At 35.0% G+C, this 21,321-nt stretch overlaps 2 protein-coding genes across 3 annotated transcripts in view; one reads left to right on the top strand and one right to left on the bottom strand.

Moving 5' to 3' along the window:
• LOC110459197 (aspartate, glycine, lysine and serine-rich protein-like) overlaps positions 1-14,762 on the bottom strand; it is a gene marked incomplete at its 3' end in the record, with an annotated part of 45,642 nt that extends 30,880 nt beyond the window's left edge. Inside the window, exons 1-9 of the mRNA XM_021511338.1 lie at positions 14,608-14,762; positions 13,271-13,315; positions 10,432-10,547; positions 9,879-10,063; positions 9,093-9,120; positions 8,088-8,211; positions 7,925-7,963; positions 5,882-5,908; positions 5,363-5,443 (exon numbers count right to left, since the gene is read on the bottom strand). Of these exons, the coding sequence (XP_021367013.1) occupies positions 5,363-5,443; positions 5,882-5,908; positions 7,925-7,963; positions 8,088-8,211; positions 9,093-9,120; positions 9,879-10,063; positions 10,432-10,547; positions 13,271-13,315; positions 14,608-14,647 (685 nt within the window). The remainder of the gene's footprint in view (positions 1-5,362; positions 5,444-5,881; positions 5,909-7,924; positions 7,964-8,087; positions 8,212-9,092; positions 9,121-9,878; positions 10,064-10,431; positions 10,548-13,270; positions 13,316-14,607) is intronic.
• Positions 14,763-15,006: 244 nt separating this feature from the next.
• Positions 15,007-21,321, top strand: part of LOC110459179 (kinetochore-associated protein 1-like) — a 51,935-nt gene continuing 45,620 nt past the window's right edge. The window contains exons 1-6 of one of the 2 annotated variants that reach the window (XM_021511315.1): positions 15,007-15,082; positions 18,741-18,882; positions 20,087-20,207; positions 20,425-20,540; positions 20,795-20,861; positions 21,163-21,243. In XM_021511315.1, the coding sequence (XP_021366990.1) occupies positions 18,757-18,882; positions 20,087-20,207; positions 20,425-20,540; positions 20,795-20,861; positions 21,163-21,243 (511 nt within the window). In that variant the 5' untranslated portion in view covers positions 15,007-15,082; positions 18,741-18,756. The remainder of the gene's footprint in view (positions 15,083-18,740; positions 18,883-20,086; positions 20,208-20,424; positions 20,541-20,794; positions 20,862-21,162; positions 21,244-21,321) is intronic. The other variant, XM_021511316.1, reaches the window with a different exon arrangement.

Here is a 21,321-nt window from a genome sequence, read left to right as displayed (position 1 = left end):
ACGTTACTAGGCCTATGTTAAACTTACCGCTGTTACTTAGTTCTACCAGACAAGTAACGTTACTAGGCCTATGTTAAACTTACCGCTGTTACTTAGTTCTACCAGACAAGTAACGTTACTAGGCCTATGTTAAACTTACCGCTGTTACTTAGTTCTACCTTTGTTCAGGTATCAAAATGTCGTTAGTAGATTATTTAATGCGACGACTCTGCTCCAAGGAAGGAGCATGGCCATAGTGTTAATCACTTTCTCTACGTACAAGTAGAGACAAACACAGCTTGATTTAAAACAGCACCTCAGAACACCAGCCCGGTACACACGCAAACACGTCTCATATCTTGCCTACTCTTTGAAATTTCCATGGGGGAGATTCTGCATGCTCAAAATTAAAGCATATATACTAAAATGTGTGTATACACCCCCTTATTTGTAAGAGACAAAATAACCCTTTAAAATGACATATTTGGAGTTGTTTTTTAAGATGAAATCATTAGATGTTAGAATATAAGAACAGGTAAGCAAAGTCACTGGTTAAAGCCCAAAATCGGGATTCTCCCTCCTAAATAGGGAGGGTTGGCAAGTATGAAATAAGGTATAATTAAGGTTACTGATAATCTAAAGGTTCTTTGTTGGAATATTTTAACATTCATGAACATTGTATTTTGCTTATGTGACCTTCAAACCCTGACAATCTTGGTGAAAAACGTGTGCACTAGTTATCCAGTCCGCCAGCCAATCATTTTCCAATGAATGACCTTGATCAACATTCCAGGTCATGGGGGTCAACTATATTAAACTATTGGAACAATTTATTCTAAATAAACATGAAGACTAGGATTATGAATGTCACAGATAAATAAGATTTAATAATGCAATAAAGTTTTGGATTTTATTTCTTCAGATTTTCGAGGTTTTTTTAGTCTGATGTTTAGTTCGCAGTTTCATCTGAGGAAAGGAAAAATACATTGATAACCTATGACATAGACTGGCCAATATCCATGGCATGTGAGAAATAGCAGTGTGAATAACTTCCACATCTTAACTAACTTGAGGATGTTTGCCAAATTTCATGTCAGACCTTTTAAAAGATGCGAGACATATCTATTAAAAAGAGTGACAGCATATTTAGTATTGCTCCTATCATCATGCAACTAACAATGTCTCATTAGAACTTAGGCGTTCCATTAGCAGGAAGGCAAGTTATCCCATTAAAGTCTTGATAACATATGGTTTTCCAAAGAAATTTGAGATTTCTTTACTCTCACTACACAATCAACTGCTTCAACTTCACTACCTTAACAGTCCTTGCTACCTCAACAGTCCTCGCTACCTCAAACATCATTGTTACCTAAAATGTCCAAGCTACCACAGACAAAGAAGCTGAGTAGGGATAATTAGACTATCAGAGACTTACTGTAGATTTTTCAATCTTGGAGCAGTTATATCCTACATAATGGTTACTTCTTTATTTTAAGCCATAGATTGATTATCCATTCCATTTCATTGGGTTTTACCATCAGCTGTTTGGCTGCTCAATGAATTGTCATTCATAACTGTCTAAGTCATACATAACTGTCTAAGTCACACATAACTGTCTAAGTCATCATAACTGTCTAAGTCATACATAACTGTCTAAGTCATCATAACCATCTAAGTCATCATAACTGTCTAAGTCATACAAAACTGTCTAAGTCATCATAACTGTCTAAGTCATACATAACTGTCTAAGTCATACATAACTGCCTAAGTCATACATAACTAAGTCATACATAACTGTCGAAGTCATCATAACCATCTAAGTCATCATAACTGTCTAAGTCATCATAACTGTCTAAGTCATACATAACTGTCTAAGTCATATATAACTGTCTAAGTCATCATAACTGTCTAAGTCATACATAACCGTCCAAGTCATAATAACCATCTAAGTCATCATAACCGTCTAAGTCATCATAACCGTCCAAGTCATCATAACCATCTAAGTCATACATAACTGTCTAAGTCATCATAACCGTCCAAGTCATACATAACTGTCTAAGTCATATATAACTGTCTAAGTCATACATAACCGTCTAAGTCATCATAACCATCTAAGTCATACATAACTGTCTAAGTCATACATAACTGTCTAAGTCATTTATAACCGTCTAAGCCATCATAACTGTCTAAGTCATACATAACCGTCTAAGTCATACATAACTGTCTAAGTCATACATAATTGTCTAATACTATGTACAGCACTGTGTTGAGGTATTTCACCCATCTTTAAACAAGATTGTCAGTAAAACAACAAACAAAACGTCCTTGTTTAACAATCAATGTATCAAACTTTATTAATGATATGCACCGATATTAAAATGACAAAGGGATTAACAGGATTATATATTACATATGTATACACATGTAAATGACACCAAATATAAATGTGTTATTCTAGTCTCACAGCTCAAAACTTAATAAGTAAAACAATAAATTATTCTTCAATGAAATAAGTCTATGAAGCATTAATAATTTATTCTTCAATAAATTCAAACAAGAGATAAAAGTGTAATTGGATTGCTGAGTACTCGGTGTATATAGATAATGCTTAAATGATGTCATACTTTGAGTGGGAAATAGGAATTCAAACATAGTTAAAAATGCAGTATCTGAATTGTTAGGTTTCAGTATTTCCATAATTGCATGATATATTTGATTAAACTGTTGCATAAATATAACATAAATCAAGTTTTTAAAAACAGCATCACAGCCTGGTGCATTTAGGTGTCATGTCAAGGCCTATAATTTTCCTTACTTTAAATCACTAAAATAAAAGATATATGTTCCTTAAGTTATATACAGTCTCATTAATACAATTGTTGAGAATTTCAATTATTTTTTTTAAATCTGTAATTTTTGGTTCCTTAACTGGTCCCACAATACTATTACATGAGATTCTGACTCGTGTGGCTTGGGAAAGGACTTGGCTTGAAGGGATATCAAATTATGTGAATCTACTTCCTAGAATGTGAGAAATGTAAAAATCTGCAAGAAATATCTCAAAAATGATTTTAACTGGTTAGAAAAATTCTGTTTTTCAAAAAAGTATAGATATTTAAAAAAAGTATAAGTATACCCATTATATCAAAACCGTTTTTAAAGTATTAAAAAAAAATTGACATTAGCCTCCGAAAATTTTACAGAATATTTCCCACATTCTGAACTTACTATGAAAATATGTATGACAAAATACTGGTCCTAACTCAACATTATATCTGATGTAGACGCAAAGTGTGGCTCATCTGGGCTTTCATTAACGAATCTGTTCTCATGCTCAGTGTTCTGAGCTCAAATAGACTTTCTTGTAACTTACTTAAATCATGTGACATGGTCAGGTAGTCAAGTGTAAACACTAAAAACATAATTTGGCGTGGAGTTTCTCCAAAATCATCTACAAAATGTGATTCTTTATTCATTAATCACTAGAACAAGAAATTGGGCTGGAGCACGGAGTCTCAGTATGAGCATGAGAACAATTTCATGACTATGGGCCCTGATATAGGTACAAACACAATGTAATAGTCCAATCTTAACAATATAGTCCATGTAGGTACAAAGTATGACCCACTCTCAATAACATATATGATATATGCAGGAACAAGCACAAAGTTCATTAATTTATTTCATATACGCATGTACAATAAAAAGTACCATACTGGTCCTATATCAGCAATATATCTGATATTGGTACAGAAGATAGCACTGGTCCCAACTCAACAGTATATCTGATGTCTACAGGTAACCCTTTATAAAGGCTGATAAGGGTGGCACAGGGTGATGTAGGATGACACAGAGAGTTTTATAGAGGCTCAAGATGGAAGTAGACTTCAGGGTGGAGGTTTGTTTGTTTGCGGTTTTACGTACTAGTAACAGCCAGGGTCATATGAGGACGGTCAGAGGATAGAGGTGAGTGGTGCAAATTGAATGAAGCAGGTAAATATGGGCATTCCAAATTATTGTTGTACCTCAGTAATTGCTATAAGACATTTATATAACATCCCATCTAATTTGCAAAATTCCTCTAGGATACTTTAGTTCAATCACAATAATGTATCTGAAGTACGTAAAACACAATTAAAAGTATCGATTTTATCTTGGAACATAAAACTCAACACAAGTAATAATGGTAAAGACATTAACTATATCTAATGGAAAATCTGTCAAGTGAGCACTACTGGACGGATGTATTAATATCACAATTCAAATAGTCGTAAAAACGGAATCACATGAAAATATAGGAAATATTTTATAACAAATGTAGGAAATAAAATATTCCTTATTTGGGAATCAAATGTAAAAACAACAACCTCTATACAGGTACATTACTTAACACAAACTATATTTAATCAAACCTTTCAAACGTATTGTTGGTATCTAAGAAGTGAATAATTTATCTTTACATAAATCCTAATTATTTTCTTAAGTGTAAATAGTCAATGTCCTATTTATGAAAAATTAACATAAATGTGCACATACAACCGTATTTAACTTATTTCCTGTTCTTCTATAAATGCTATACATAAAAGAGATAAGGAAATATCAAGTGTAAACTATGTTTAAAATAAGTGAAATAAAATCCAGCACATTCTGATCAACGCCTTCATCATTGTAGTCAAGGAGCTTGGTAGCTTTTAGGACAAAATAATTCTATGAATTTAGAACAGTCTTTGCATATAGATCAATAATATATAAGATCTATTCTCCCCCACACCCCCCTCCACAGCCTCCCCCACATCCACCTCCATCCCCACCCCCACATCCACCACCACCTCCATCCCCACCCCCACATCCACCACCACCTCCATCCCCACCCCCACATCCCCCACCACCTCCATCCCCACCCCCACATCCACCACCACCTCCCTCCCCACCCCCACAACCACCTCCCCCGCCACCACAACCTCCTCCACCGCCACCACAACCTCCTCCACAGCCGGCACCACAACCACCCCCACCGCAACCACCCCCACCATAGCCACCACAGCCATGGGAACCAAAGCTTCCCCAACTGCCAGAGCCCCATCCATGGTACCCATAGCCATAACCACCCCATCCCCAACCGTATCCCCAGCCATAGGGACGGGCCATTCCATAGGCTAAGGCTCCTCCAAGTACTAATCCTGCAATGAGAAAATGGTTCATGGCTTAAACTTCTATTTTAAATTCTCCTGTGCAAAACACAAATTCAAAATTTGAATTCTTCTATAAAAAATCACACATTTAATTTGTATAACCTTGTATCGAATATACTGTTTTTTTTTATTTATCTTTTTAAAGACTTGGCAGTGTTGAAGAGTGATACCTGAATATTTATCAGACATACCTGTCGCGAATCCACCATCACCACTACTGTGATGGGTCTGTGTATGATGGGTGTTATTTACAACCACTGTCGTAGGTTGTCCTATGTAAAATAAAATATATAATCATTTCAAAAGAATTATATAAATATTAGTTAACAAATATATAAACATTTGTAGAAAATTATATAAACATTTGTAGAAAATTATATAAACATTTGTAGAAAAATATATGAACATTTGTATACAAATATATATAGGCAAATATTAGTACACAAATATACAAACATTATTATACAAGCATATATATATTTGTATTCAATTAAAAATGAAAATAAAAAAAAATATCATAAAGTCCCTCACATGCACTAACAAGTTTGAGGCAGCCACTGTGTCTCTGTCACCTGCGTTATGTTTTTACATATGCATGGCTACAACCCTATATCGAAAGTGTGATTATAAGTGTTGATAACACTGGTAAATTACAATAAATAACAATGCTGACCATACATTTGTTGAATATGGGGAATATGTATACAAACCTGCATACTGCTGAGGCTGTGCACCATCTGAGGACAAAACAAGTTCCACCATTAGAAAACACAGGCAATGTGATTACTATATATTTTATCTGTCATCAACTTAATGTATCAAAAGTAACATTCATATAACACTCAGGTAAAATATGATGTTATTATAGCTTTATCTATATTCTTCACACATTTTTTTATAATTATTCTTTTGGGGGGGTTCAAAAATATTTTTGACCCAGTACAGCCATTTTTCAATATTTAAAATTCATGAATACAGTCACCATATTCAGTTGCACATATTACATAAAATAACATGATTTATAAATTCAATATTAAATAACTTAGATATACATTTTCATGTACATTTCTATGAGGCAACCTTTTCAAATTTGTTTCCCATTTCCTGACATCATGAATTCATTTCTTGATAAAGAAAAATATTATTGTATTCTATTGTACCTTAACTGAAAGGAGGTCTCTTATAGTAAATGAATGAAATGCATCAATATTTATGATAGAACTACCACAGGTAACACAGTTGGGTTCAAACGTTTTGCATGATGTGTAGTACGGTTGTTTTTATACAATTACATGCATACACTTGGGTTGCCCAACCTTAGGTGTTCATTGTATTTGTTATCAAATCAATAAATCTAGAATTATGTATTGCAAGAAAGGGGGGAAGTCAAAAATGTGTTCTTAGTATCAAGAAATCAAATTTTTGAAATTAGGAATAAAATAATTAATAAAAAGCAAAATGGCACCTTATCATCTTTTCTAGACTACATGTAGCCTAAAAATGCATACAGCTTGACCTGTCTTACTTCATAGATGTTTTTATAAAAAGTGTATAATTTACATGAAGAACTCAAACTTACCTATATTCATCCAATAAGAGGTCTATCTCAATTTGAACAAAATAAGACAAGGAAATGGTTCACAAAGCTAACCCACCAAGACTTTGACCTCTAGGGTGCAATATCAGACACAAAGTCCATCTATGCAGTTTCATATAACTATGTTCTGACCATAAATACTTGTTGGTAAGTTGGCAAGCTGGACTAAAATACAGCTACAGGCAGAATATCAGTATTTGATTCATAAGAACGTATTAAAAGATTTAAATATATGATGCCTTTGACCTTCCCAGTATGCTACAGGCCCAATATCAGTACCTTGGGCCTTTTGGTTATTGAGAAGAAATTGTTTGAAGATTTTAAGACATTTGACCCATGTGACCTTAAAACTGGGTCAAGGTCATTCACTTGGACAAACTTGGTAGCCCTTCATCCCAGCATGCTACAGGCCCAATATCAGTACCCTGGGCCTTTTGGTTATTGAGAAGAAGTGGTTTGAAGATTTTAAGACATTTGTCCCCTGTGACATTGAAAGTTGGTCAAGGTCATTGATTTGAACAAACTTGGTAGTCCTTCATCCCAGCATGCTACAGGCCGAATATCAGTACCCTGGGCATTTTAGTTATTGAGAAGAAGTTGTTTGAAGATTTTAACAAATTTGACCCCTGTGACATTGAAAGTGGGTCAAGGTCATTCATTTGAACAAACTTGGTAACCCTTCATCTTCGAGCCAGGTAGGCTAAAAAAACCTGGAAATGTCAGCACAAAATGCAACAATTGAAAATGTACAGCCTGGACAGGCATTGCAGTAATTTGATATTTCGACCATTGTTGTGACCTTGACCTTAGAGTAAATAACTGTTTGTGGTGTACAACACAGCATGACGTCATCATACTCATCATGTTTCATAGTTTTGTCAAATACACTTCAGGAGTTTGTGATGATCCTGATATATATTATTGTGAGTTTACCTTCAAACTCTTAATTCTTCATCTTGCTGACCATGACCTTCGATGCAAACAAAAATTGAAGTGACTTGACATTTGACCCTGATATTGAGGTCACAAACTTCTGTGAGATGCACAGCATATTGTGTCCTGAATCAAACAATATCCAGTAGTTCAGAAATCAAAGTTGGGACCAACTACACTTGGGTATGAAACTAATTTTTACTAATACAAAATACAGACTTACAGGGTTGCTGACCATAATGGTTAGGAGGTGCTCCACCATCTGCAAAATATAAGGACAAATATTGTAAGGTTGAACTGAAACAGTTGGTTCAATGGTATTCACAACATTAGAACTCATTCTGAAGCTAGCAGCAGTAACTTAATTCCTTATTTCGTGTACTTACTTGGATACACTGCTGGATTAAATCCATATGGCACTGGTGGTTGGCCGTTCTGTGGCTGAGACATCTGTCCTTGAGGTGCAGCGGGTTGAGGAGGAGGATGAGATGGCTGAGGAGGGGGAGGTAACTGCAAAAAAATAATTAAGCCAAGTTTATACACAATTCTAGCGTGCTGCTGCTGTTGTTAAAAGACATGCATCATTTAACAATAATACATATGCATACAATGCTATTCCAAAAGCCGAAGTTGTATTGTAATTGGAAACAAGCTGAAGTTAGCCATGTGGGTCTTTGACAAATTAGCTTTGTTGAGTGAGGGCACATGTGTGCATATAAATATATCTAAACATTTCCACATATATCCATATCACATTTGCACAACTGAGCACTACTGGCTGTGGTGACCAAAATTATGACGTCAGTTGTGAAAATGACTTGTTGATGCAATAAAAAGGAGGCATCATGTGACAGTTTGTTAAACAATTGGATAATCAAGTATACATTGTCTTATAGTTACTGAATCATACAAACAAAATGTAGAAGTGCATGAAATACATAACTTGGAATCCTAAATGTTGGGAAAATATCAACCTGAGCAGAAACAGCTTTCGTTCAGTTTTTTCCCCCAATTTTCTTTTCTTCCCTGTTACATGTTGACAATTTCTTTATTACACCCTGCTTTCAGTAAGAACCAATAGGAAATGGGAATGATATCTTAACTACAGGAAATAGTTTACAAACATTGACAAGAGGCCCAGAGGTTTTATCTCAAGTTCCCTTATTGGGTTCCACTCCTCTGCCCCCAGGGGGGACCAAACCCTAAGTTTATATAAAATTGAGTCCCCTTTGCCAAAGGATGTTCAAGGCCAAATTTAGAAGTTTTAAATGAAAAGTTGACAGACGAACGACAAATGCTGCACCATGGCATAAGCTCACTTGCCCTTCGGGCAGATGAGCTAATAAATCTGACTTAGTCTTTTGAAAGAAGTTCAAATTTTTATTGCTTACCACTTTCTGAAATGCCTCCACCCAATATCTGGAAAAAAGAAGGAAAGAAAACAGATATTGTAAAATCTATAGAACATTCAGTATCAGTACAGACAAAAGTAGAATCAAGTAAATATGGGTGCATGATCATATCAAAATAACAAATACAGGCAATCATATTAGAAATAGGCTAACAAGGATGGGCCATCATATTAGAAATATGCTAACAAGGATGGGCCATCATATTAGAAATAGGCTAACAAGGATGGGTCAACCTATTAGAATAAAGAAAGACTGGCAATCATTTATGTTACAATAATTTAAATCTTTTTGAAACAAGCATTTCTATTCGTTTATTTTTTTATGTTATCAGTTCATAACATAAAAAAAAACTGACGAAAGAACTGAAACAAGCGTTTTGATTGGACGACGGAAACAATTACGTTATGACGTCGGCGTATTGATATTTTGAGTTGATTTTGAGTATTGCATCATTTGATGCGTGATTTATCAAACTCAATGTTTGAAAATATTTAATAGTTTTTTATTTAAACTTGAATGATTTTTTTTTACACTACTGAGCCCTAACATAAGAAAATATAAACCACTAACGGTTTATTCAGGTTACACTCCTTTTTTTATGTTATGGCTCAATAACGTAAAAAAATAATTCAAGTTGATACTTAAATAATACATGTTATAATTTTGACTGTTGAATATATATTCTTCTTAGCACGAAAGTGTCTCCACATCCCTGACTGAGAGACTCCAAAGTTTGTGACTCAGGATCGTGAATAGCTTGCTTACTTTAAATCCGATTCACCAGAAAATAATATCCATATGACAAGCAGATTCTTGTTTTTCCTTTTGCCTCTGACAGGTTTGTCGCTAGGCAAAGCCATCAGTGTTTCAATGGATTGCCCTTGTGGGAGATCTGGTCTGTCTGGAATGCGCATACACATAGTTCCAAACCCAACATGGCTTGCAACAGACTGAAATTAAATGAACAATTTCAACATAAACAAGAATTATCAAAGTTTTCACACTTATACTGTTATAGATCTGAAATAGCTGTGTGCCTATGACATTGCATACAACTTGTGAACAGATTAGGATTATTAAAAAAGTTACACACATTTTATGATTTACGTTGTGTGAAGCCATGTTATTCATTCAATGGGACGGAACTTGTAAATATGTGTATAACACCTTTGACATTCTGAGTGTTTATAGCATTCATATTTATTACATCCGCCTATTATAAACTCTGACAAGATCTCCCAACTGACCTTGGCTTGTAAGGAAAACTAAAAAATAGATCAATGAATCCTTTGCAGCTGAGAGTTTGAGCCACACTTACCTTGAGCCGTGTCTGTCCTAAAGGTTTTCCATCAAAGCGATCGTCGAACCACTGAATGATGGAGTCTTGATACAGTACTAGATATTTCCTTTCCCAGTCACCACCAAAACAGCTGGCTGTAAGAAGTAAGCATGACACATACTAGTTAAATACAATAATGTAAAAGGTAAATACTGACAGATTCAGATAAACAAGAGGCCCAATGGGCCTGCATCGCTCATCTGGTATAAATCTCACAATTGTAACCTTAAAAGTAGACTAAAATAAAGTTACAGGAAAAATATCAGTGTCCTGACTTCAAAGTCATTAAAAAAAAAAATTAAACACATTTGACCTCTGTAACCTTGGAAGTCAAACAAGGACATTAAGTTGAACAAACTTGATAGCCCTTCATCCCAGAATGCAACTTGCTAAATATCACTTCCTATACCTTTTGTTTATTGAGAAGATGAATTTTAAAGATTTATACACAATGACCAGATGTGAACTTGAAAGAGTGTCAATGTCATTCATATGAACAATCTTGAAAGTTCATCATCTGAGCATGTTACTGGTTACATATCACCATCCGTTGCATTTCGGTTTTTCAGAAAAAGTCATTTAAAGTTTTGTTTTTTTTACATATTTGACACCTGTGACCTTGAATAAAATTCAAGGCCATTCTTTTGAACAAACGTTTCAAACCGTTAATCCCAGCATGCTACTGGCTTAATGTCATCATCCTAGCCATCTTTTTGTTTAGGAGAAGTCATATAAGTTTTTTGACATATTTGACCCTTGTGACCTTGAATATGGATGAAGGTCATTCATTTGAACAAACTTGGTAATCCTTCATGCATGCATGACACTAGCAAAACATTATCACCCTTGACATCTTGGTTATTCATCAGAAGTCATTTATAGTGTTTTTTTAGACAATTGACCCCTGTGACCTTGAATATAGGCAAAGGTAATTCATTTTAACCTGTGACCTTGAATATAGGCAAAGGTCATTCATTTTAACAAACTTAGTAACCCTTCATTCCAGCATGCTTCTGGCCTTATATCATCACCCTGGACCGTTTGGTTATTTAGAAGAAATTGTTTCAATTTTCCAACATATTTGACCCCTGTGACCATAAATAGAAGTCAAGGTCATTCAATTGAACAAAATCGGTACCCCTTCATCCCAGCATGTTACTGGCCAAATATCATCATCCTGGGCCTCTTGGTTATTCAGGAGAAGTTGTTTTAAAGTTTTAAACATATGTGACCCCTGTGACCTTGAATATAAGTCAAGGTCATTAAATTGAACAAACTTGGTAGTCATTTATCCAAGCATGCTACTAGCCAAATATCATCATCCTGGTTATTCAAAAGTAGTTGTTAAAATATTTTAATATATTTGACCCCTGTGACCTTGAAAATGGGCAAAGGACATTTGAACAATGTTGGTAGCCCTTAATCCTAGCATGCAACTGGCCAAATATCATCAGTCTGGGCCTATTGGTTATTCAGAAGAAGTTGTTTAAAGTAAGAAGTTGACGCCGGAGGGATGACAGATGGATGGACGACGAACGCCACACCACGGCATAAGCTCACCTGGCCCAAAGAGGGCCAGGTGGGTTAAAAACATTGGGAACATATATATACATGTAATTTTATATACTCAAAACATGCTGAACAAGGACACAGTTCATACTCTTTTGCAAGGTAGTAGTATGTTACGAATTGATAAACATTAAAACCTGGGCCCCTTACGTGCAGACCCCAAACACAACACTGACACAACCTTAGTTATACTGACACATCCACTCATCCAAATACACCTGCAAATATTCGCTCTTCCCATGTATCATAATACAATGGAATTATCTCCTTTCAAACAGCATCACTCAATGCAAAACACTTTAAGAATTCAAAAGAAGTACCACATACAGTACAGCATAATAGAAGACATAAAAATTGTGTAACGGCTGTTTGACACAACTAAAATATCCTGGTTTTAAAATCTTTTCGTCTTGTAGCAAAATGCAAATAACAAAAATAAATGAAACATTCGTTCCTGTTACAATTCATATCTGTGGTCCTCACTGTCGTGATAGGAAGTTAGAACACTGATTGTTTTGATGTTCGAGGGTAACCTTACAATAAAAAGGTGAGTAGTGTGGCAGATTTTAAATGTGCATGTGATTACAGTTGCCTTCGATTCTAGCTTTGAGTTAGAGTTTCTTCAATTTGTAGAGGGCTGAACTGGAAAGCTAGAGGTCGCAGGTTCAATCGCCAGTGGAAACACACTACTCTCTTTCCTGTTACAATAGCATTTAAATTCCATTAAGTATTATAAAGAGCATTCTGTTCTAATGAACAGTAGTTGTGCTTAAACACAAGTTATTAATTTTGCCTGCAATCCTGTTCCTTGTTATAGGACCATAACGCAGAACAGATTGCTGTTTTATGCTTATATTAACATTTGTATAATTTTCATATCTAAGTTCACAACACTCTTTTTCAATCAGAATTTCGCTGTTTGTTCAAGAGGTAGACCAACTCATGGTATTGCTTACGGAAATATACACAAAAACATTGATACAATTTATTTCTATAATTTAATCAATCAATATATTCAATTCACATTTTATAATAGTCTTAAATAAAATGGTTAATATTCATAACACGGAACTGGCCTTGGTAGTGATATATAGTGGCAATGCAGAGCAAATGTAAATATATATTGATATACATACTGTATCAGGTATGCCACATGATTTTTTACACACGTGGATACAGGCTGTTTTTCTGTGTGACATATATACAGTGTATGTATTATGAAGTTGGATTTTAAATAAAAGATACTTACAAGAAAAAATTTCAACAAATCCTTCTTTCACCCTAGGAGTGGTATCTGAAATCAGAAAAGCAAAGTAAAACAGTTGACTTGTAAACCTCTGGGGTCCCTCAAGGAACCTGTTTGGGCCCCATCCTCTTCCTCATCTACATCAATGACTTCCACGAATACATGAAATACAGCACACTTAGACTGTTTGCAGACGACAGCATCATATACAAGACGATAAACAACAAAGAAGACACACTAAAACTTCCATATGACCTTGACGCAGCAAAACAATGGGAGGTGGACTGGTTAATGAAATTTCACCCTGACAAATGCAACATACTCAACATTACACCGAAACGCAACACAATACACCATGACTACAAACTCCACAACCACACATAACACCAAGTAGAATCAAGCAAATACTTTGGATTAACAATACAAAATAACCTATGATGGGACAAACATATTAACAACATCACAGCCAATGCCAATAGGTCCCTAGGTTTTCTAAAATGCAACTTAAAAATAAACTCACCACATATAAAAGAACATGCATCAAAGCACTAGTCAGGCCAAAACTTGAACACTGCTCTTCCATTTGGGATCCACACAACACAAACCAAATTAAACAAAAAGAAAAAAACATAACGAAGAGCAGCATGCTACGTACAAAACAGTTACCACAACACTAGTTCCATAACAGATATGATCCACACACTACAATGGCCAACACTACAAACACGGCGCTGTCACACAAGAATTATCCTTTTTTACAAAATCATACACAAAATCGTAATTTTAAACCCAACTCATATACGCACACCCGTAGACCCTCGCACCAGACATGCACACCCTCACGCATACAAACACATATCTACTACAAAAGACACCTACAAATATTCATTCTTTCCACACACAATAACACAATGGAATCTCCTTCCCATAGCAGCAGTACAATGCACAACACTAGAGGACTTCAAGGCACACTTACCCTACACAGCCCTTGAAGCCCTCATCACACGCTAAACATACGCCAGATTTTATCTTTTTATCTATACCTTGCACAAAAAAACCCACACAAAAACCCACCCTAATCACTGTAATTAAAGGACCCCCTTTTTCATGCCTCTGCAGTAGGACCAATAGATATAGGTGCAAGATAAATAAATTTAAAATCGTTTCAATTTTGGCCTACATACACGTCTGCATGAACGCATTAATATCAATTTAACTTTGTTAAGTCGGATTTAACCAAACAAAAAATCAAACGAAAGACAATCCTCAGCTGATCCTTCATATGAGGGTTGACAACCTGTTAGGCTGTTTGGTGCGCCAAAATATCGCTAAACACTTACTGCTAACACCAACAGATGCTTTCCCGGATGCACACCCCATTTTCGATGGTAGTTATAAAGTCGAATTTGAATATTGACATCAAGAAAGTACTATAAACACACGTTTCCTTATTGTGAACATTATGAAATAGGCTAGAAGAATGATGTGTTCCCAAGTTACATGTAAACAATGATGTTTTCTGATCTTTTCCTTAAAACATAAGAAAACTCCCGAAAACACGGAAGTTCGGTTCTAAAAGCTAGTTTATTTACAGATGTTATCATTTGATGTACAAGTTCCCTATGGAAAATGATGTTTATATTTTGTGATTATACGCCTAAGTGTTTGAATAAAAAATAATTAAACTTTTAAAAACGTTTTGTTCAAAAAAATCTTTTATTCGAAACTAACACTGGAATCTGGACTTCCGGAGAATTAACCCGCGCGTTTCGAAAAGTCGTACAGAAGTTGCAGTAAGGAATCTTTAAGTTATAGGTATGTATGGCGTTAATCAAGAACAGTGAATTAGTGACAATTACCAAGACGTTTTATTACATGTCACCCTGATAAAACACTAGCCACTTCCTACCAACTCGGTAATGATTCGGTAAACCACACCCTGAATCAGGCACTGAGGCAGAGGCCCCAGGTTCGACTCCTACAGTAGCGTTCAAGGGTTTGAAGATAAAAAATCTTTACTGAAATGGGAAATAAAATGAAATAAAAACAAGTTTATAAACACTTAATTATGAATCAATAATAAGACAGAATGGTCATCAACACATTTTTTAAAATGATACAATGCTGTTACATGATATGCACATCATGGCTAGCATATGTATATAGCTGCGATAACGTAGCTTTCTGACGACGAGAGATTTGTTTATATATTTCGTCGTCAGAGAAGAGGAGGCCGGGTATTGATATTAGTACTAATATATATATAGTGATGGACCAGTGGCAGTGATCAATTATAATTAGATTGATCTGTTTTTCCAGTTCTTCTTCCTCTTCCATTATCAGGTCGGGGAAAACCACTAACTTGCGTATCATGTGCAAACTCGCCTATTATACGCCAATAGTGGTATGGATTTGTTACTAAAAATAGGAAAAATCACTTAATCTTAAAATTTTTCAAATTGTTTGTCCAGGTCGTATTTATTCTTTCATGAAACATAATACAAATGCAAAAATAAACTTTATTTGCGTGTGAGAAAGTACCAAATATAGATGCAATACTTCCGGTAAAGTTACATCAAGTTTCTAAGTAGCCATCGCTTTCAGTCAACATATTTTAGTAAAATATTATTTACCTTGTCGTAAATTAATGCTATTTTCAGTAATATCTTGCAAAAGTTACTGTTAAAGCGATTTGGGTTATTTTTAACAGGGGTCCCAACAAGTTGAGGCATATATTCTAAAACTGATCTTACAAGAGTAGTGTATGCCTGTGATTTAACTTTCCTAGTACATGAAGATGTATTTCGACATAAGAAGCCCAAGTCTTATTGGCCTTGTTCGTCACTGATTGAATGTGTTTGCCCCAAGTTAGGTCTGAACTGAACGTGACACAAAGATTTTTGTTAGTATCTACATTTTCTAAAATCTGATTATGAAGGGTATAATTAAAAAATTAATTATAATGATGTTTCTTTATTTAGATACGTTAATAATAGAACATTTACTGGTGTTAAAATTCATTTGCCACTTTTCTTCCCATTTTTCTTAAGACTTAAGGTCATTATTCAACTTAAGCCTCTGTCACACATTCAGGATTTTTACTGTCGTCCTTGATAGGACCACTCCTGATTAAAATTGTCAAAAGTCTGATCAAGATCCTGTGATTCGTGGCGGGAAATTCACAAATTTGTGAAAACATTTATTTAATCACGACAACAATCAGATATTGTTCAGGAAGCGTCCCATTCAGCCGTTACCAGGCAAATTTGTCCCGATTCTCCCGTTCTCAATCTAAATCTGATCCGATTTGTATCTTCCGCATGGTAAAAAACGACCGAATCTGATTCACCGACGCATTCGACAAGATCTGGACTTAATCGGCAAGAAACGACAATGAAAAATGTCTCCAAATCTTGCCAGTTCATCATGACAGCGTCCCGATCCACAGGACACCATCCAGACAACACAGGATAATGTTACGATTTTGATCCGATACAGCAGAATCCGTCACAACATAGTCATGTTTGTAATCAGACTAGACAAAATCGGCTGAGTTTCCCGAATGTTACGGGACGCACCTAACTGTCGGAATTGCTTCGCCGACCTCTCCTGATCATTCCTGATCCATAGGATTCTGTTACGAACGTATACGACTGCGTTCAGACAATGATAGGACATTCCAGATCATTGAGGATAGTAATTCGACTTTTTCGCTTTTCGTGATCAAAGCGCTGTCTGATCTCAAACAGGAGCCATAATCGGCACTGTGTGAACGCCGCATAAGCACAATCTTCAATGGAGTTTATTTGTGTATATAATAGACAGTCATCAGCATATAGTTTTATGTTACACAGAAATGAGTTGACAATATCATTGATATACACCAAAAATAGGAGAGGGCATGTGGACTGTCCCCTGAGAAGATAGAACAGATATCCGATTATGTTCCATTTAGCAAGACTCTGGGTTCTAGAATTCAAAAACTGAGATATATCCAAATACATGTTTGGCTGTTTATACCACAATAAGTAAGTTTAGATAGTAGCTTTTGATGGGGAACCTTTTAAAGGCCTTTGAGAAATCTAAAAGTGCAATATCTGTCTGTTTGTTTTTATCTATGTATCTGGCTAAGTCATCAATAGTTAAAATAAGTTGAGTTTCGGTAGAGTGCTTAGAACAAAAACCATGTTGAACATTTGTTAGAATATTGTTTCTGTCTAGAATTTGTTATTCTTCAGATTATCGATTACAATTTACAAATTCCATATAAATCATTCTAATTAATTCTTACTGGACCCAGTTGTTAAATGTATGCAATGCATAGTACAATAATTATGCATTGAAATTGAAATAACTTCATTTTTTTCTTTTTTATGATTGATGGTAATGTTGGGGGAAAAAAACAATCAAAAAAAGTTGGCTGTAATCCATTTAATATAAAAGAAGAAAATCTAATGCATAGTAAACAACTCTTGTCTGTGGATCTGAACCTGAAAAAAATAGTACTTGACATTGTGTTGTCATTTTATTTGGGTATTCAGTCCCATAAAAATATCAAGTTATCATGCATCAGTTTGATTGCAATTATTTACAAATCAATTGTTAATTATGATTTTGACCCGATTGACCAACACTATAGTCTGGCTTTCAAACCTATCAACATTATTCAGCTAGTTGTATATAGCTAGTATAGCTAGAACTTGTATTAAATAGGCAGGAAATTCCCTCAACTTTCGGAGATTGTCTCGCAATTGTGAAATTCCTTTGTTTGTTATATTATGGTTAGTCCAACTCCAGACATCTATACTTGAAGGGTAAGATATTGGGGTGATCCCTCCTTCAAAGATTGTTTGATTACCCTGGTAACAATAAATTAATGATTTTCAATCATTTTTTTATTCTTTTATGTACAATTGTATAAGACAACTGATTTCAGCATGCATAAAACAAATACAAAGAAATCTCACCAATGCAAGACAATCTTGAGAAGTCGTGGGAATTCCAACCTGCTAAAATAATTAGTAATCTTTGAAACAAAAAATATTTAAAAAAAAAAAGATAAATATAAAAAGAACAACAAGCAACATGCTTCTCTGTGAGATGAAACCTGTAAGGGCGGGTTCATGTAGGCGCAAAACCCTTCAACCAACCAACCAACCAACCAACATGCTTCTCTAGATCTGGTGTTCACCAGTGGTCAGCATTGCAATTTTGCCAACATGTACATTGGCCTATTAGTTTGGTGAAATGAAAACTAAAAAGGCATTTTATGCCCTGTTATTTATCATTTGCTATCTAAAGAAGTGCAGAAAGGACCATAATGAAACTCATAAACAATGGCAACTTATAATTAGCTTAAAATACTGAAAATCAACAAAAACTGGAAAATTCTAAAAATCGGTAGGAACCACACCTTGTCCTATCTTAAAACATGGTAAAAATTGTACTGGTTTTTCATAAAAAATATTTCCAGGGACGTATAGGACAAAATGGTTTGGGACGTTGTGAATGCTAACTTTGAAGGAGATGAAACAGTGAATTTTGGGCCAAGGAAGGAATCTGGTATAGCCCTGTATCAGATTGACACAATAGCAACTGTTTCCCCCAGGAAAGAGGTTTGTAGTATTGAAAACATTCATTTTCTCACACAGTACTAACATATGGTCTTGCCAAAATTGTGCTACTGCAAGTGTCTTTGTTTGCAAAATTAAGCATCAAAGTAATTGATGTTGCCAGTTTTTATATGACCGTCAAATTTGACGGTAGTATTATGGTATGGCTCCGTACGTCCGTCCGGCGTAAACTTTGTTTGTCTGGCAATCTCCTACTACATTTTTCGACCGATCTCTTTGAAACTTGGTATACATTATAATCATGATATGAAGTTGTGTCTCCCTTAAAAGAAGTTTGAATTGACGATTTTTGCAAAATTTATTGCCTTTTGTTCATTTCAGTATTTGATTTTTTTTCTGAAGATTTTCTCCTACATTTTTTATAGCATATCAGCTAACCACTCTTAGAATGATGCAGATCTTATTTCAATGTAAGAAAGTATATAACACTATATGGCATTCGATGGGGGTATTTTGTTCCGCCCCGCGGTACTCTTGTTTTATTTGGAATGGAGACTGTTCACTTTATAGTTCAATGTAGTAGGTACACAAATATATTGCATGTACCTGAAAAACTTATAATGAATATTTTTTAATCTCATTAGTATATATATATATATATATGTATAAATCATGTGTTTTTGGTGAATATTTATATTTATATGTGGTTTTGAATTTTGTACATTAAATTATAGTTGCAGTTTTAAAGATCAGATCTAGAATTGGTCACAATCACTGCTGACCAGAAAGCTCATTTGGTACTATGGATTTCCAGTCCCGAATCTGTACCTTCCTATTGTATTTTTTCAGCAAGCTTTTTTTAACCTAATATACTCATGATCAGTAAAGGTGGAATTACTGGTGAAGGGTATCACAAATTGAAACAAAATGAACTGCAGAGGACACTAAATATTTCACAGATACCATGTGGTAAATATGTTGTACAATTTTATTCCAAAATGGTATCAGTATTGTACATTTGTACCTGCTTGGCAACCAAGTTATAAGAAGCTAGCACTAACATTTTTCTCCTGTGTGTATGTTTGTCTTTTGGATAATAAATTTATTTCCATGATCTGTGTTGAATTGCAATCTTTGCTAAAATTACTAGTATACCGTTTGTACCCTCCATGCATAATGCATGTTGCTATTTTAAAACTACATGTATTCATGTTTTAAAATCATTTCATTCTGACTTTATTTCCAGACTGTGGTTCAGAATTCCCCTCGCATTGTGACGTCCATACTTGGAGAACTATCATGCATTGCTGTGGAAATGCATGCATCCATTTTCAAGGACTGTCAATTTTCTGGCACACTGGAATTAGGTAGTATAGACAACTTTTTATAAAAATGTTCATTACAGATAACATTCTTAATAAATAAGTACACAGATTAGTTTATTTGACTTTTTTTGTGACAGCTGATACTTGTAGACTAATACAATTATATCTGTTACTCGTTTTATATGGTGTAGCATTAGTAGCTAGTTGTGATTGGATGAAGAAGTGGGAATGACATGTGATGTGTATTTTGTTATTATAGAGTCCCCGGTGGAGGAGATGGAGTGGAGTCCAGATGGTTGTCTGCTGGTCGTCGGGGACATCCAGGGCAAAATCTTCGTGATTAACTCTGATACCATGGAGACTGTCTATTCAACTGTAAGTTATAACAAACATGATTAGGATCACAGGTTTCATAAAACCCAATTAAGTATAAAGTTTTGAGATACAGTACATTCCAGTCATCATGTCATTGTATGGCCCATTTTGCTCAATATCACCATTTATTGAGAACAAAAACCATGTTATATCCACTATCTATGAGATGTAGTTGTGTTAATACTCTGTGCTCAGAGGTGACTTTTCCTTTCATCATTTAATTTTGTTAATTCATAACATTTTTTGTGTTGTAGAGAGTGTGTCAACAGGGGCCCGGAGGAAATGCCTTCAGCAGAATTGCTTTCTACAGCAGAACTGATGGTATATCACTAACATGCAGTCAGACAATGGATTGATTTAAAACTGTTTTACTTTATGAAAACTTGACTTGAAATATATGAAACCATCTGATGTGTGATCTATAGGAGTATGTCAGAATTTTTTTTGTAACAAGGATCTTTATAACACACTGTTGATGCTTAAATATTTATTTCCTTTGTATCAGTTGATTGTGGATTAATGTTTATTCATGTGAAGGTCCTATCAATCTTTTCTCTGGTCTCTTGTCATTGATTTAGTGAGGTGCTATCAGGCCCTATGAGCCTCTTGTTACTTTTTACAGTTGAGTATGACCTGTTAATCCTGAGCAGCAATGGACAACTGATGGTTCTGTCCAAATTGACACCAGACATTTTCCTATCTGGTAAGTATCAAAGAATGACTGGTTCCTTTCATCCAGAAATACATGCATTGCCAGTGTTACCAACATCGCACTTCTAAA

Source organism: Mizuhopecten yessoensis, unplaced genomic scaffold (genome assembly GCF_002113885.1).
Source record: "Mizuhopecten yessoensis strain PY_sf001 unplaced genomic scaffold, ASM211388v2 scaffold9985, whole genome shotgun sequence".
Taxonomy (NCBI): domain Eukaryota; kingdom Metazoa; phylum Mollusca; class Bivalvia; order Pectinida; family Pectinidae; genus Mizuhopecten; species Mizuhopecten yessoensis.
Note: the sequence above shows the minus strand (reverse complement) of the source record. Positions and strands in the feature narration are given on the sequence as shown.